The sequence below is a fragment of the Gallinula chloropus genome, assembly GCF_964237585.1.
Source record: "Gallinula chloropus genome assembly, chromosome: 1".
Classification (NCBI taxonomy): Eukaryota; Metazoa; Chordata; class Aves; order Gruiformes; family Rallidae; genus Gallinula; species Gallinula chloropus.
This window is the reverse complement of record NC_140085.1, coordinates 72,355,069-72,372,704: the sequence shown is the minus strand read 5'-3', so window position 1 is coordinate 72,372,704 and position 17,636 is coordinate 72,355,069. Positions and strand designations below refer to the sequence as shown.

Below are 17,636 nucleotides of genomic sequence, written 5' to 3'. Positions count from 1 at the left end.
CCTTTTACTTCTCTTCAGCCTTCATCTTCTTCTATGTCTTTTGTAGTCTTATGTGAAATGCTTAATAACAGTTCAAAGAAAAAGCATGAGTTGAATTTCTGTGGGTCAGGGAAAGACTAGCCTGTTCTTAGCATTCGATGCTTTCTGGAAAGAAAATTCCTATTCCTTTCTCTGCAGCTGAGCCACGTGGAGAACTCTCACCAGCTGAACACAGACTGTGTCTGGGTGTTTTGTCTTCCTTATCTTTTGTTTGTGCCACCAAGGAAAGGAAGAGAGAGACAGAGCAGCTTCTCATGCTGACATTGACATAACTTGACACTTGCTGGAGATTAAAGTGAATATGACAAGATCTTTATTTCTGAGGCAGTCACAGGGATCTGGAATGCTGACTTCTGTCAGTATGGCAGTGGCAAGCCTCTCTGCCTCTCCCTCCCATGAACACTGTTGCTATGAGGAAAGCAAGAGGCAGAGGTGAGACAAGGCATCATTTAACCCTTCAAATATTCTAGGCTTTACCAGTAGGCCAGTGGCTTGGGATAAAATTAAGTGAGGGAAAAATAATGTCAGGGAACATTGCTTGGGGCTCACAATGATATAACCATGAATTACATGGCTGCGTCTGTCCCACACATGAAGAAAGGGTACCAGTGCCTGGGAATGGACATGTAATGGAGAGGGTATGTCCTCCCTATGTGGCAAACCAGTATAAAATACCTAATGGGATATTCTGACTTAAAGCAATTGAGAATTTGATGAACAAATTCTGCTTTTCACACTTCCTCCCACCATGAGATTCACCTGTTTGCAAAACACTTCTAGCATAATCTTACAGGTTTACTGAAAATGAGTCCATTATGAATTCTTAGCCCCCTCCACCAGGCTGAGGCCACTCTCCCAGAGGGGAGACTGCTTTCTTCCAGCTTGTTCCAGTCTGCAAAGATGTGACCTCTATTTACCCCCAGCCCAGGCACGTTTTCTCATTCTGCCTTGGGCCTGCTGTAGAGAAAACACCCCCAGGGAAGGGGGCACATGTAGTTTCAGTGGATCAGGTTCAGTGTAGTCAACGAAGGCTGGGACAAAGCAAAATTTAATTCCTGCTTGAAGCAGTTTTGATCCTGTTTTGAGTTTGTTTCCTAAAGGCTAAAAAATGTCTGAGTTTTCTGGTTGGGATGAAAGTGGCATGAATCATCAGGGAAACCCTGATGAAATACTGGGGAAGTACCTGAAATTCTCTATGCTGGCGAGCACAGACAAGTGGGTTAAAGACAGGAGCAGGAAGATTAAACTCACAGTCCTTGACCTCTTTCTGCTCCCATTTAGTGTTTGGTGCAGAGCTTTTTGCTTTTTTCTTTTTTTCTTTTTACCTGGATGTCTCTTCAGAACAGATCAATTGACCTTGTGGTCCTTCTCAGTGAGCTCCCAGGCTTTACTCGGTGTTTTCATGGGACTTGAAGCTCTTGGATGGAGAGTCCTCCAAAGACACTGAGCCCGATTGAAGCTACTGGAAGAACATGGGCCAGCAATGTGCCTTCGCTGCAAAGAAGGATAATGGTATCCTGGGCTGCATCAGACCAACTATGGTCAGCAGGTCGAGGGAGATGATCTTTCCTCTAAGCATTGGTGAGGCCAGACCTGGAGTGCTGTGTCCAGTTCTGGGCTCCTTGGTACGAGACAGATGTGGACATACTGGAGAGAGTCCAACGAAGAGCTACAATAAGGGAGCATCTCTTGTGTGAGGAGAGGCAGAGAGAGCTGGGGCTGTTCAGCCTGGAGAAGAAAAGGCTCAGGGGGATCTTAGCGATTGTTATAAATACCTACAGGGGGAATGTAAAGAAATGGAAGGCAAGCTTGTCTCAGTGGTGCTAAGTGACAGGACAAGGGGCGCAAACTAAAACACAAGAAGGTCCATCTGAACATAAAGCAACACTGTCTTACTGTGCGGGTGACTGAGCACTGGCACAGGTGGTCCAGAGAGGTGGCAGAGCCTCCTCCTTGGAGTCTCCCTCCTTGGAGATATTCAAAAGCCATCTGGACATGGTCATGGGCTCTAGGTGACCCTTCTTGAGCAAGAGAGTTGGACCATATGACTCCAGAAGTCCCTGACAGCCTCTGCCATTCTGTGACTCTGAGCATCGGGATTTCATCAATGTAAGCGGAAAAATTCATCACTCTCACTATGTCTTTCTTATCTGTTTTTATCCTGTTTACACCCTTGCTGGCTTGGGCTGGGCCACCAGCTGATGTCAGTCATTTAAATGCAATTAACATTCAGAGTTAAACTGAATAATTACCGGTAACAGTCCAGACCTCTGTCAGACAGCAGACGGGTTCAGCCTTGCACTCGTTCACCTCCTAAATAGGAAAGCTGCAAACTCCTCAAGAAAAGCCCTTAGCCAAAGTAGCAAAGAAATCCGTGTTCTTCCCTCTTCAGAGGACTCAGCAGTTAGGCTCCTTCTTTATTTCTGGAAACTAATTATTCTATCAATTATTGACCATCTTCCTCTTGTTAGTTAAATAATTTCTAGCACAGATTGTTTATGCTGAAGGGCTACTGCAGAGTCCCACGCAGCAAGTTTTTACATCACTATTTGCCAGAAGCACCAAGATATTCTGCAAGAAAGCCCTGTGCTGAGTGTGCCCTATTTCCTTTTTTGTCTGTGCACTTCTCCTGCTATGGCTGTAAGCAAGAAAATACAGAATTTAGTTAACTTCTGGTCTGACACTGCATGGCTGATTCTACACACTGGTGTAGACACCCTTGACACCCTCGGTGTCAACATTCCAAAGGCTGAGAGAAATCTGTTATCACATCTGACACCTCCATGAGTTTGCATTTACTCCATGTGTAAATAGAGGCCAGATGCGGCATATTACTAGAGGATTACCCTGCAGGGCTGATTCCCACAGAACAAGGTGGGCAGTTGGGGGTGAGAGACCTCAGTATCTCCCCCTAATTTGGCTTCTTGATTATGTTTTGGAGCCCAGGGGGTTTCTGCAAGGAGTGTAAGAGTGAGATCTTTGAGCTTTCCAGTAGAGTACTGTGCACGTCAGCTGAAAAGGGAGTAGATGTGAGTGGGAGACTTGCACGATGATGCTCCGTGGTGCAGTAAGAGCAGCAGCTCTGAACAGCTGTGCATAGGACAACTTTGGCTGTTTGGGCAAGAGCTGCTGCTTGAGAGCCACTGAGAGGTGCTGCTCGAGAGCCACTGTGGTCTCCCCCAAAGCACAAGGCTGGGCAAGCTTGGTAAATGAGAATGCCACGGTGCTGTCAATAAACCAAAAAAATCTATACCCCTGGGGACCACTTCCTGAGCCTCTTCTCAACCAGGCAAACTGTAATGTAACTTTGCTGCCGTAGGTTTGTGTGTGAGCACTGCAAGATTAGGAAAAAATGAGATTATTGGATTGTATCGAGTGTGTACATGTGACTGTTCGAAGGAAGGTGGGGGGGATGCAGACCTCCATCCAGGCTGTGACCCCTAGCATAACTGGGAGCACATGTTGTGCCACCAACAGTGCACCTGGCAAGGACTGGTGGCCTGATTGACCCCAGTTCCTCCTCACAGTGATTTCATGCCTGCCCTGAGACCGGGTTGCTCTGTGTTGCTCAAGTTTTAGAAGGCTAGATATGATGCAATGAGAAGTGTTGCATGCAACAAAGTGGGATAACAAGTAGTCATGCCCTGTAAGGGCAGTGGTTTCCAATTCTCCTGCAAGCAGGGCTTCTGCTGTCTCTTTGACTAAAATAGGAAGCAGGTCTTGCCGTTTGTGTGGTCACCAGGGTGTGTGCTGCAGTCTGCACACTCTTATCAATTCTCCACCGGCAGTGTTGGCTGAGTAATGTGTGTTTTCACTACAGATATTATTCTGTGTCTGCCTTGTGGTATGTCTTGTGACTTTTAATTTCAGTTTTCCCAGGGAGGAGTTGGGCAATTATTATCCAGGATTTGTCAGATTATCTCTGCTGCCTGTGTGTTTCTTTCAGCCATATTGATCTGACCCATTGCCAGTTTAAGGAGGAAATGTGGTTCTTAATGCATTTTTCTTTCCTCCAAGGAATCTGTTGCTTTTAAGCAGAAAGTGGTTACATTTCTTAGCTCTTTTCCTGTGTGGTTAAACACAGGGCAGGACATGAGGTCAGGACCTTGCATTTGGGTCTGATCCTGTAAACGCTTCTGGCAGCACACTTCCTTTCATGTTGAACCAGGTCAGGACTGCTTTGGCAGGTGGTAGGTCACAGCTTTTTCGTGGTAAGCCAGGGTGGAGGCCAGCCATCAAGGATGCCTCTGCAAACCCAGTCTGAGGACAATCCAGCAGACTGAGGGTTCAGGATGAGTTATTTGGCCACGAGCTGAGCTGTACACAGCCATTTCCTGTCCCATAGACAGAGGACATTGCTCTTCTGGGCCATTAAGTCACCAAAAGTAATGACTGTTGAGATTACTTCATAAAACAATCCAGAAACCTGGCTTTTACTTCTTTCTTTCTTGTGTCTAGAAGTTGGTAACCCAGAATCTAGCTTGCAGCTGTTCCTGCTTCATGTCCCCTGTGGTAGAGCTGCTTCCACACTGAGCAACAATACATTCTGTTCTTTCCTCAGCACTGTGTCTGCTCCTGACAGGGTGCGGGGCTTTCCAGAAGACCTGCTTGCTTTGCCCACCTTGACCTCAGGGAAGACAGATTTTACTTCTATTTTATTCCTATTCTATCCTACCCTATCCTTTAGGCTGAGAGAGTTGGGCTTGTTCAGCTTGAAGAAGAGAAGGCTCCAGGGGGACCTTATAGCAGCCTTCCAGTGCCTGAAAGGTGCCTACAAGAAAACTGGGGAAGAACTGTTCACAAGGGCACATAAAAATAGGATGAGGGGTGATGGTTTTAAACTAGAAAAGGAGAGATTTAGGTTGGATATTAGGAAAATATTCTTCAGTATAAGGGTGGTGGATCTCTGGAACAGGTTGCCCAGACATGTGGAGGCCCCATCCCTGGAGATATTCAAGGTCAGGCTTGATGGGGCTCTGAGCAACCTGATCTAGTGGAGATGTCCCCTCTTATTGCAGGGGCGTTAGACTAGATGACCATTAAAGCTCCCTCCCAGCCTAATGCATTCTACAATTCTATGATTCTATCCTATTGTTCCTTATTTAAAAGCTATCCAGCAGTTTGCTATCTGAAATAGAAAGCAGTCTGCTGCACTAGTACTTACTCTTGTAAACATGCTGGGAGTGCTACATAATTTAATCAGTGACCAGTGTACACCTCAGCACATACTCAGTTGCAGGTGGGCATGATAGTTCCCACCATTACACCCAGTTGTTAGCGTACACCTAGACACTGGAGATATCTTTTCATGTATTATTTATTAGGTAAATGGCTCTATAATACTCTGTGCTAAAGAGGGAAATGAAAAGCAACTGATACCACCATTTATAGATGTTACTAGTGATGGGTGCTATCAGTCAGAACTGCAAACTATAGAGCACCCATGAGCTTTTATAAGTCCTCAGCAAGTTACCAAGTTACTGCTGATCAGTTAAAACCAGTTTGGTGTTAATAGTGGCTTTTGATTGTTTTCAAACACAGCTGAGTGGGGAGTTACCTGGGCTGACCTGCAGTTGTCCAGCCAGAACTGAAGCAGGCTGCAGTAAAGATGAATACAAAGAGGCTCATACAGCAGAGGAGCTCAGCAGATGACAGGGGGGTACCCAGGGCCTAAAAGAGGAGCTTGGGATGGATGTGGGGATGTGAAGGGGATTGAAGCAAAGGGTTAAAATGGAATCAGGCGTGAGAGAGTGACAGGCACATGGAGATCCAACGAAGACACCAAAGTGGAGTAACATGAGTCACATCAAGGGAAAGGAGCAAGGTAGCAAAAATAGTAGCCAAAAGAAGCAGCTAGGTTTGTTCTTACCCTCATGGCATGCATGAGACATCCACTTGAGGTGTGCCTGATAGCAGGAGGACATTACAGCTTTAGCTGTAGCTCTTTTGTGCCCTACTGTTGTGATTGATATGCTCAGTTCTCTGGTTTGTTGGCCTTACCTGCCATTAAGAGGGTGATACATGGCAGGACTCTAAAGGTAGATAATTTTTCAGTCAATGTAACCCACTAATTCCCAAGATTTCAGGACAGTTGGATGAAGTGATGAATATACCTTTCTTTTTCTGGTGGCTGCTCTGCCCACTGGGACTACTTGAGAAGAAAATTTCATCTTTGTTCTACTTAGTACTGTGCTAACAAGCACTTGTGAGCAGGCTGGAATTCACAGAGCAATGGGGCAGAAATGGATGCAGCCTGCTCTGTGGCCCAGAAGCAGTCTCTGCTCCTAGGGTGGTATTTCACTATTGGTCTTCCTGGGCAGGCTGTTGACAGTGGGGGGGTTTGCTACCAGGTTTTGCCACCCCTTTGCTCCCTAGTACAGATAAAAAGGAAGTGTGTGGCTCCACATCCAGTTTTGGGGGTGAGAAGGTAGAGGCATAAGCAGCAAACAGTGTGCAAACCCAACTCCCTTTATGCCAAACACCCGGGTTTCACAAGCCAGGTCTTTTCTGTAAGATTTCCTACATCTGCTCATAGGAGCATGGGAAGCCTCAAGCTCTGCCAATTTAGCTGGCCTGTCTAGTGAAACATAGAGAATCAGCAGCAACCTAAATGGTTTTCATGGCTGTGACTGTCTTTGGGGATTGCTTCGTGTCTGGGACTGTTACCAGAGCCTGAGGAGGTGGGGTAGCCAGAACCAGGTGCAAAGTGGTGGAAGGTGAATGATTAATTTCTGGACTCCTTTGTGACTCACAGCCTGAGTGCCTCCTCGATGGGCTGGTTTTCATGCAGCCTGGGTTATGGGCACTCATTTGGAAGTGCTGATACTGTCTGGTTACATTTTAGGTGTTTTTTTTTTTAACCAAAACTTAAAGTATTTAAGTTATGGCAATGAATAAAAAGACAGAGCTGAAACCTTGGGGAGTATGCAGCAGTGGCTGCCTAGTGCAGAGGGGTAAAGGCTGCAGGCAAGGCTTGCGTCTTACATCAAGTTGGATTGATGACAGGCCTGTCCACCTACATGCTTGTATAACTTCTCGCTGCCTGTGCAGAGAAGAGCAGGGGGTTAAAAATTAATAGAGTAAGATGTAGAAATAAAAGGTTTGGAATGTGGTCCTTTCATTGCCATGGGAAAATAAAGCAAGGACATTAGGTACTTTTTTGGGCAAGAAAAATTGTGGCAAACGTCACTGAAGCAGAGATTAGGTTTCCAGCAACTTTGCAAGTCACATATCCTACACTTACATATAAAGTTTATAATGGCTAAAAAGTATTTTTTGATAAAATAACATGTTCATTACAAAAATCTTCAAAGCCATCTTTAAAGTATCCATCTTTGCCCTATGGCATGCAGAAGGTTAAATCTATAAACCTTAGCCTTAGGCAGGTTTAAAGGTTGTGTTTGGGGAGGACTCTTCAAGTCCTTAAACACCTGCCTGGAATGGCATCTGCTTTAGGACCATTTAGGGGTTTCAAGCAGTCCTATATAAAGAAAAAGGAGGCTGTGGCCTTATGTGGGGTTACTAAACCTCCCACAATTCTTCTGAACTCATCTGTTTATTAGCAGTACCACAAGTCAAATTCATTCTTTCCCCCCATGCTTTCATATAAATCCCTCGTGCCCTTTAGAAACTCCATAGGAGTCTGTGGTTAACTCGCTAAATTAACAGGGATGGAAGCCTGAGTAGTTTCCTGTGTCCTCACTGGAATGACTTACGGTTTTTGACTCACCAGGGTCTGTTCCCAAACACAAGGAATGTTTTGTTCCAGCAACATACTTGAGTGGAGCAATAAGGGGTACGCTCGCGGCCAGCACTGCAGTTCGGATGACGGGACAGTGATTTGATGAAGTGGTTACCATGTTCACCTGTAGTCTTTGGGGTATATGGCTTTGGGGAGTGCTTACAGATTTGCCTATCAAAACCAGTAGTGCATGGGGTCCTTTTAATGCTTTTGAACTACTGTAAACAATTCTTGGTTTCTAAATGATTTAATTACAGTTTAATGGAAGCAGGGAAATTGCATACTGTGTTGCATGCAGAAATGCCTGTCTCTGTTCTTGAGATAGACCTTGTCCATTTGCAGTGGCATTCACACGTTCAAGACTCAAATCCCCATTATTCCTACCTTGATAGCAGGGCAGATTCTTGTCATAATATTACATTATAACATAAGCCTTCCAAAGATAATGCAATTCTTGTTGCATTTCAAAACAGTGTGACCAAGATGAGGGTTTGATCCAGCAGCTATGCTGTTCCAGAAGCACTAAGGTACTTACAGCTATTTGATATTGAGCTATTTTGGCCCTCAATTAAGAAATAAATATGTCAGGCAAGGTTTTTGAAAGAAATTTAATAGATACATCTCACACTCATAGGGGAGCATGAAATTCTCCTGCTAACATGATACTGGGTTCGTGAAAGTTTACGATTATCTTTTAAAGTAAGTTTTTGCATGTCTGCAGAGCAAATATTGCATTAAAGATAAGGATAGAGTCTCTGTTTTACTGATAGTGTTCCAAGTTTTCTTTTTTCCTACAAATTACAACAGAGCTTCCTGCAAGCTAAGCAGCTGGCCTGCTAGATAGGACATTTGCTTTATTGCTATATAGTGTCATACCAAATGAGTAGGACGTCAAGCAGTAGAGAAACATAAGCTGCCAATATAATGGGAAAATACTTTTTTAAAAATTATTTTTCTAAAGCTAATTTTGCCTTTATTGTTATTTTGCCTAAGCACTATCCCTTAAAAATTTGTGAAAGGGTCTAAAACCACTTTCACACATCTTTAAGTATAAATGGATATCCATATAGATATGGGAAGCCTTTATAATCATACTTTGCTCCACCCTAAATTTCCTCCAGAAGCACCTTTGCACAGAGTGAGAAGGTGTCACACAAACAAGTGGTTTCCCTTGTGGTGTAATGGATGGGGTGGAAACCCCAGCAGAGAGAAGAGTTTAAATGCACCCTTGGGACTGGCAGCTGAAGCAAACTAGAAGCTTCCCCTGGTCTGCTAAAGCCGAGGCTTTAGGAGGACGTCTCCATCCTTCCCCTTGAAGCTCCTTGCTCTCCTCATCCCCATATGGTTCCAAATTTCAGTACCCTCAGAACTGAGGTTTGTACCCTGCAGTGGTGATGGGAATCGGGAGGTCAGTCAGTGTTTCAGACCCCTCTCTCTAACCCAGCTGTGCTGGACCCCAGTAGCAGTGAGGCAGTAACAGCTGGGACTCTGCAGGTGCCCCCAGGGCCGTGGGACCTGTTGCTCTGGGCATGCTGGTGCCGGCTCCCGGCAGGCTCAGAGGCAGTGGTGCCACAGCAAACCCCCTCTGCCTGCCCTGCAGCTGCAGCAGCGCAGCACCAGCCATGCCTGGGGCTCACCACAGACACAAAATTGGAAGAATCACAGAATCAGAAAGCTCAGATAGGGTTGTGGGGCACCCCTGCCCCTGCTACCACCTTTGGGGGCTGATGTATGAACCTGCAACTGCCAGGCCATGATCTTAAAATCTCAGGAAGAGAAGCAGGGGTGGTCACCCCGTGACCCAACCTATTGCAGCCTACAGCACAGTCTCCAGGGTCAGGATGCTTCCCAGCCATGTCATGTCAACACAGCTGCAGCAGGAACCAGCTGTCTCTGGGTCAGGGGACATTTGGTTTTGTGAGCAGCAAGCAGTGACTGCAGCACAGTGCCGCTCTGCCCCTGGGCAGGGGCTGCAGCCAGCCTGAGGTGGTCACAGCTTTCTCTGAGCCTGCAGACACTCCTCTGGGCCACTCAGGCTAAAGTGATTCATAAATAAGTGATGGTGTCCTTCCAGTCATTTGAACAGCTTAGGTTTGGAAAGCTGAGGTAGTCCTTGCTGAATATTGGGGTGTACCTGTATTTGGTTAAATAGAGGCCCAGAGGATGTTTGTCATTAAATAATGCAGCAGAAAGAAATGCAGGAAGAACACTCTTAGAAGTTCAGGACGTGGTTTGCAGCCTGTTACTCTCCAGCTCTCACAGAAGCTCCACACCAAGAAAATGGTTGAAGGGAACTGTCCCATCGGGCACCTGCAGGAAGGCCCGGAACAATGGCCAGCACAGGAAGGATGTCGCAGGTGGATGCGGCATGTTTGTGCCAAGGTGCAGAGCAGAAGAGAAGCCACCGTGGTTCCAGCAGACACCAGATGTTTTATGACTTTTCAGTAGATTTTGAAAAGTGTCCCACAGATGATCACCAAACTGAGGAATAAGACTAATATTGGGAGGGGGGTTACACTGTAAAGGTGGTATTTTGCTCTTTGCTTCAGAATCGGGAACTAAAAGAGGCTGAAGTGAAAAGGGGAATGGAGATTAGTGCTGCTCTTGGAAGAGCAGGGGTGAAGGTTGAGGGCAAGACTGAAGAAGGTGGTGCAAGTGTTTAGGGAGTTGGGATTTGGAGAAGAGAGGGTGTTTCTTGGGAGCCATGAGCCAATGGGCACAGCAACTGGAGGGCAGCAGTGGTGGGGAGGAGGCGAATTTGTGCCCTAGAACAGCTGATCCCCATCTCCATGACAGAGAGGTGCTGCAGCATCTGGAGCTTGGGGTCAACTGCCCGTCCTCTCAGCTCACACTAGGAGCATACCCCAACCCAACAATGCTGCTGGAAGCCTCCTTGCATCCTTGCCAGAGCAGCAGGCAATGCAGAACAGAGCTCAGGCGTTTGAGGTGTTCGTTAGGGGAGAAGGTGTGTATAGCAGAACTGAGAGGGAAACCAGAAGAACTTTTTAGGCATGTACAGCTGATAGAAAATGAGCTGGTGTTAAGATGCCGCTGGCCAAGGACACGTAGCACTCGTACAGTGTCACAGTTCAGGTAATGGTAGGTTGCTTCATGGGCAGCATGGTACTAGTGGGTTTAATTCCCCACAGCTGATACTGAGCTACCCCTTTTCAGAAGCATCAAAAATACTTAAGTGTCAGAAAAGTAAATAAAGCCTTGCCACTAAGTCTGGGCACGAGCAATGCTACATATCCATGGCTTTTGCCACTGGCATTATGTATCACGTGTAGGAGACCTGTTCCGGGGGTAATCCGTGTGGGACTGGAGCACATGGCCTAATGCTCAGACCTTTGCCCGGTGGGTTACAAGTTCAATGCAGTCATGAATATGTGGTAATGTAGCAAGGTAGCAGGCATGTTGCCCTTCTGAGGGCTGAAGAGATCTTGGTTAAATCCCAGCGAGACAGGAGGAGAAACCCTGGAGGACATCTCAACATGATAAGAAATTAGCTCCTTCCTCCTGTTGTTTGAAACTTTTTCTCTGATACAGGCCAACAATGACTTGGAAATAACACACACACCTTCACTAAGTCTTCTGAATTATCCCTATGTTATTTTTGTCTGTTTTAAGTTGTTTGAGTAGCTATGGGCTTGTTCTGCTGTTACTTCTGGTGTTTGTAAGCTTTCACATTCCCTGCATATGCCCTTGTGTTCATCTTTGTGACTCTGCCGAAGTTTTACAGGACATTGCACGTCTCCAAAGATTGTTATTCATTTATTCAAGCCCACTGAATTGCAATCCAGATTCTCTCCACTCTCTGTTGGCCATTATTCATTTTCCATTCAGAACCATTTATCAAGTCACGCCAGGCGATGTTCAGGCAGCACAGCAGCCAAGAGGTGAAGTAAGCCATTCACAAAGACATTGCAGGCTGATAGTAACCCATACACACTGGCTGGTGAATTACACTGAGCATCCTGAACATGGGGATCCTGTCACATGCTGGAGGAAGTGTTGCAATGTTACTGCACATTGCTCTCTGGAGGCTTTCATCCCAACGTCTTTCCTTTTTACAACAATTCAGGGGCATATTATGAAATCTGGAACTCAGCTAAATTCAAGCAAACTTCTTGCTGAGCCTGACATTTAGGATCTTAATTCTGCAACAAGATATACATCAAACATATGGCCACATAGCAGCACATGAAAACATGAATTTTCGTTGGGTTCCAAGAGGAATCCTGCACGTGAGTGTCGGGGGTTCTGCTCGGACAGCGCAGGAGCACACATGCTGCTGCTGTAAGCAGAAGGGAAGCTGCAGCTGCACAAGGTTTTCCTGTCGCCTCTGCACTGCAGCCTAGCGAGCCCATTTGTGGGTGGAAGTGCAGGGCTAACAGCTGAGAGCACAAGATTTTGCCTATGGGTGAATCTTACCATGCTAGTTAGAATGGGGCTTTTCCCTGGGCAATGGCGAGTGCCAGGGAGAGGCTGAGGGAGGAGATACAGGCCTCTTCACTATAAATATTCCTCGTTGAAATGGCCCTGGAAAAAATAGTTCTGAGAGGCTTGGTTTCACCTTTTTCTTAACCCTGTCGTTATTACTTAGCTGGCAGTGACACCCTGTGGTACCAGCCGCTGGTGCAGCACTTGGCTGTGTGTAGTTGGCTTGGGAAGTCAGTGTAAGATTGCAACAAGGAAACAGTCCAGGGATGGTTTTATTTTGTCTGCACAGATGACCTCCTCCATCCTCCCTAGGTGGCTTTACAGTAAGCAGGATGTATCTTTCTGGATATAAATCATAGAACCAGAATATCCTGGGTTGGAAGGGACCCATAAGGATCATCAAGTCTGACTCCTGGCTCTCCACAGGGCTGGACAAGTCAGAGCATGTGACTGAGTACATTGTCCAGATGCTTCTTTAACTCAGCCAAGCTCAGTGCTGTGACCACTTCCCTTGGGAGCCTGTTCCAGTGCCTGACCACCCTCTCAGTGAAATCTCCTGGAAGTAGCCACTGCCTTTCTCTGAGCATTGGTGCAGTGCCTGTATGGTCAGTCTCTCTGGTTTTGGCTTTGCAGTAAGAAGACTCACCTGTAGTAACAAGCCAGTATCATTTCACAGTGTGCCTTTGTTCTATAACTCAGTGAACATGCTTCTGCCTCTCTGCTTGGCCTGGTACCAGAGCAAGGAACTCTGTGGTTGGAGGGGCATTGCTCATCTTTTGCGTTTTCTCTCTTTCAGGGGGTTCATGAGTCGAAAGGTGTGACTGAAGATTATTTGAAACTGGAATCCCTGATCCAGAAAGTCGTTTCTCCTTACCTGGGGACATACGGCCTGTACTCCAGTGACGGACCCTTCACGCACTCTTCCTGTATCTTGGGTAAGAAGAACCAGCTCGCTCTGACACAGCACAGAGGGCTTCACCAAAACCTTGGTCCACACAGGGCCAGGGCCCACACAAGAGGGGTCTGCCAGCACAGTCGGGCCATGCTTTTCACAGTGTACAAAGTCACAGTGAAACTTGGTGGTGGTAGATGAAAACAGATGATTATAGCAGTGTTCATTAATGAATCTGTGAATCTAGAGTGTCTTTAGCATTTCCATACTACCTTCTAATGAGAGTGCTGTAACACAGGATGCTTTATGGACAGTGCAAAGAAGCAGCAAGAAGCCATTTCTAGAGTGCTGAGTATCTTCTGTTCATTAGTTCACAAAGATCATACAAGGCTTTTTAAGGCAGGGAAGAGAGTGGAAATTTGTCGTAGAGAAGCCTGACCGAGAAGCCTTCAAACATGTCAAAGCTTTCTGCAGAGCTGCTGTAGGCTGTTCTCCAGCCCACTGGAGATAAGAAATATAGAAGGGGAAATTTCCACATAGCAGGGGACATTCAGATTATGTGGAAGGAAAAATCTCTGATGTCACATAAACCATCTCTGGAGGCTGTTCAGTCTTTGCTTCTAGAGATGCTGTATACATCACAGACATGGGCATCCAAAAGGAGAGAGGTGGGGAAACATGGCCCTGCCTGGCTGCAGAGGCTTATTTTCAATGATTCTTTGAGCTCTGAAGCATGCAGTGTTTTCTGGGAAGGCAAGATTTGGCCAAGATGAAGGTCTTTTGAAGATCTACCTGGTAATTCAGTCAGTAGAAAGTGCAAAGGGGCTACTACCAGCGTAAATCAAAATGGAAATGTGGTAGTGCCCGAGTATTTTAACGTAAATACAGCGATGGCCAGCTTGAATAAGAGGGTAAAATAAGTTGAGTTGTGTGTGGTTTTATGCAGTCAGTTTAATCTGTTTGCTTGTCAGAACTGGTCAATAAGGTAGTTGATTTTCCCTGAACCTGAATGGAAAAATTGTTGTGTTGCAATAGGCATTTAAGGAACAAATCAGTTTTACGTGAATAAATAGAGACCAGTTATTTATGGAAGATGGTTCAGGATTTCTACTACTGTTCCTTACTTGCCATTAGAAGCCCACAAGCATTTAAATGGAACCCCAAATGGATGTTTTCTGAATACAGGCTTCTGTATGTCAGGACATTAAAAACGCACCCAAAGACAGTAAAAACCCAGTGAAATGGATTGTTAGAAAATAAATGTAGTGTCACATGACTGCAGAAGTTAGGAAGGTTTTGGTAGACCAGTCACTTCCCCTTGCTGTGGTCAGAGTGTAGATCAGTAGTAGCCCTGAATAGGTCCTACTATAGCCAATGAAGCCTCTGCTGCTCCTGTGCAGAACATGTCTGGTTCTGTCCACCTTTGTTGGTAGCAACTTTAAAGCTGTGACATACTGTGGTTGGTACTGGTGAGGCCACTGAGCTCTTTTCCTCCCTCTCTGGCCAGCACACCAAGCTTTCACTCCCAGCCAAGCCCAAGATGTGACCCAAAAGCCAGAGTTCCTGTGGCAAGGCAGCCCCAGGAAACCTTTTCTGTTTGCCAGGTCAAGGTCCTAACAAAAGGAAAGTTAGAAAGTGAACTTGGCTTGGTTGATTGCACTGCTGGGGCAGACACAGCTGCAAAGTACGATCTTAAGCACAGAAACTTTGGGTTTTAGTGGTACAGCACATGGTTAGAATTTGTGTCCAGGGAAGCACATCGTTACATGTAAATATCATTTTAGAAGAGACTGGCACTTGTGAAGGAAATCGTGTGGTTTGCAGCGGAACATACCCCAGCATCCTGATTTGAAGCAGACAATTGAAATGCAGTGGCTCTGGTTACCTTCTCCAGCCATGCCCTTTCCATGGGGGTGGCAAAATGAGAGTGGCGGAGAGGCAGCTTCCAAAGTGAGACCTGTTACTCCCACCTTTTTATTTCCTTTAGCACAAGGAAGAGACCTCTGAGCACCGAGGTCTGCAAACCGGTTGTGTGATTCCTCGTTTTGATCTGCCTGCCGGAGAGCTCTCCAAACCCCCACCGCTGGTGGAGCATCTCCGTGCTGACTTGCTGCCACCTGCTGCTCGCTCTTTGGGAAGAGCCCACGCAGTTTTAACGGCGGCATCCCTACAATCCCTGCCGCATCGAGGGCGGGTCTGTTCCCCAAGAAGGTGGCAGCGGGCACTGCCCTCCAGTTAACACATCCAGACACACTCAGTGCTCTCTCCTCATGTGGTCTCTGAATCATGCTCCGAATCGAAGATTTTCCAGAATAGTAGTAAGGCTGCCTGTCTTCATCCCTGTGCCCCAAATTTGATGAGACTTGCTTTTCCCAGGGTGGGTAGGAAAGTTAAATTTTCAACCACTAGCAATTAGTGACAACCTTTACTGCCAGAAAGGAGAACAGAGTTGCACTTCCCTTCTTGTCTAAAGAAAGTATTTGCTGTTGTGTGTCAGGTCTCCCGCATTATTTACCGGTTCACCCCAGCTGCTGAAGTGACATGAATAGAAAGGAACCTCAGCTGTTATTTGTAAAGATGGGTGTGAGGTCTTCAGTATGCTGAAGAAATCTAGGACATCCGAAGAATTTGTGGGTCTACAAAACTAGCGAAATGTATTCTTTTATTAAAAGGTTTCTGTCACTCAAGAAGAGCTCGTGAATATTCAGGCCTTGACTTTCCTTTTGAGCAGCCGTAATCATTCGTGCCGGGAAAATAGGAGGCTCTGTGGATATTACTTTGGCTCTCTCTCTATTTACAGAGAAGCGGTTCTTCAGGCGGTCAAAATCGGGCGACATCCTCGCCAAGAACCCCGTGGTGCGATCAAAAAGCTACAACAACCCACTGCTGACGCCGGTGGCCGAGTATGAAACCGAGGGCATGGCTGCCAACGGAACAGGCATCCGAAGGCACTCCGTTTCTGAAATGACCTCCTGCCTGGAGCTCCAGGGGTACTCCAACCTCACCACCATCATGGACAATGGTTCCAAGAGCTCCATGACGACCACGAAAAGCTCCCTGTCAGGAGACCAGGAGAGGCCCGGCACAGGGTCGGTGCAGTGCTCTAGCAAACTCAGCACCGTTGAGCCACAGAAAGGACTCTTCCACCCGATGGACGACCCACATAGGTCTTTTGAGCTGGACAGGGACCCTTCCTTGATTCCAGTTCCTTCTTCCAGCCCTGAGAACATAGTGGATCAGATTTTGGAGTCAATCGACTCTGATTCTGAAGGCATTTTTATTGATTTTGGCCGAGGCTGTTCCAATTCATCAACATACAATGTGGACGTGAACAGACAGAGCATCATGTGAAGGACACTGGAAGACAAACCTTGGGTTTTAATATATTATGTGACAGTTACTAATGCATTGAGTCAGACTGTGGGCAAGCTATATACGCCTAGGGCAGAACCTCTGCTGCAGGTCATCGCAGCTGTACTGAAGTCCACAAACACAAGTTTACAGCAGGCGGGAATGTGATATGAGGGGGAAGAAACACCAACCACTTCTCCCTGTCCCTGTCACTCCACAGTCGGATTGCCTGTTGTCTTTATAAACTTAGGGGTTCACAAGCTGGCAGGTGCCTGGTAAAGTGCTGTTAGTGCAGCTGGCAGGGTTTGTTCAGCAGGACAGCCTAGCAAATAGCTGTGATTAAAATCACTTTTAATTTTCTCAAGAGATTTATTTCCTCCAGACAGCAGGTTGTTCTCTGAACTGCAACACCTCAGCCAGAACCAAAACAACCCAGAGGCTCTGGGCCTTCATGCCACAGAACGCAGTGACAAAGAAGTCTCTTTTAATCTTTCTCTTGTACATCTTGTATGCACTCCTTTGCCTAATGGTGAGTTAGAGTTCTTGAAGAAAGGCAAATAAACAGAGATGTGCTGCCTGATGTCACGCGATGCCTCATGTCTCGTGTTCCGTTTCACAGCCGATCCCTTGTTGTCTGTGGGAGAGCAGTCTCCAAACTGGCTTTTAAGGCCCTGTTAATTTGGTTTGACTGAGGCATTGAGGAAATCTGTGCACGGTCGGCTCCTCGAGCATCCATTGTATGTTGAGATTCCAGAAGAATTCAACTCACTTGTTTCCTAAACAAATAAAAATATGGCCCCTCGGTGGAAATCCTCATTATGTATTTATATCCTTATAGAAATGCAATAATGTGTATTCTGTGGATTGTGCACTGATATTTGGGGTGTTTAAACCTTGCAGCTCTTCTTGTCCTGACCTCTCCCGGCTTTTTGGTTCCCCCTCACAGTAACATGGTGTCTTACATGCTGTGTCAGTGGTTTTACAGGGGATTGATGCACATGTTGTCCTGGTTCCCTCAAGAACAGTAGGTGGAGTAGAAATCCTGATACGTGGTAGATGTTTGATCAGGTGGTTTTACAGCGAAGAGTGAGCTACTTCAGGTCTCTCAGTTCTGGGCATCTCCTCTGGAGGAGAGAGGTACTTGGTAACTCCTGAGCTGCTCAGCAGAGA

The 17,636-nt window shown here is 46.3% G+C and overlaps 1 protein-coding gene across 1 annotated transcript in view; it reads left to right on the top strand.

The window, feature by feature from the left end:
- PRR5 (proline rich 5) overlaps positions 1-17,267 on the top strand; it is a gene marked incomplete at its 5' end in the record, with an annotated part of 54,213 nt that extends 36,946 nt beyond the window's left edge. The window contains 2 exons of the mRNA XM_084274935.1: positions 13,020-13,158; positions 15,916-17,267. Of these exons, the coding sequence (XP_084131061.1) occupies positions 13,020-13,158; positions 15,916-16,466 (690 nt within the window). The 3' untranslated portion in view covers positions 16,467-17,267. The remainder of the gene's footprint in view (positions 1-13,019; positions 13,159-15,915) is intronic.
- Between the last annotated feature and the right edge of the window lie 369 nt (positions 17,268-17,636).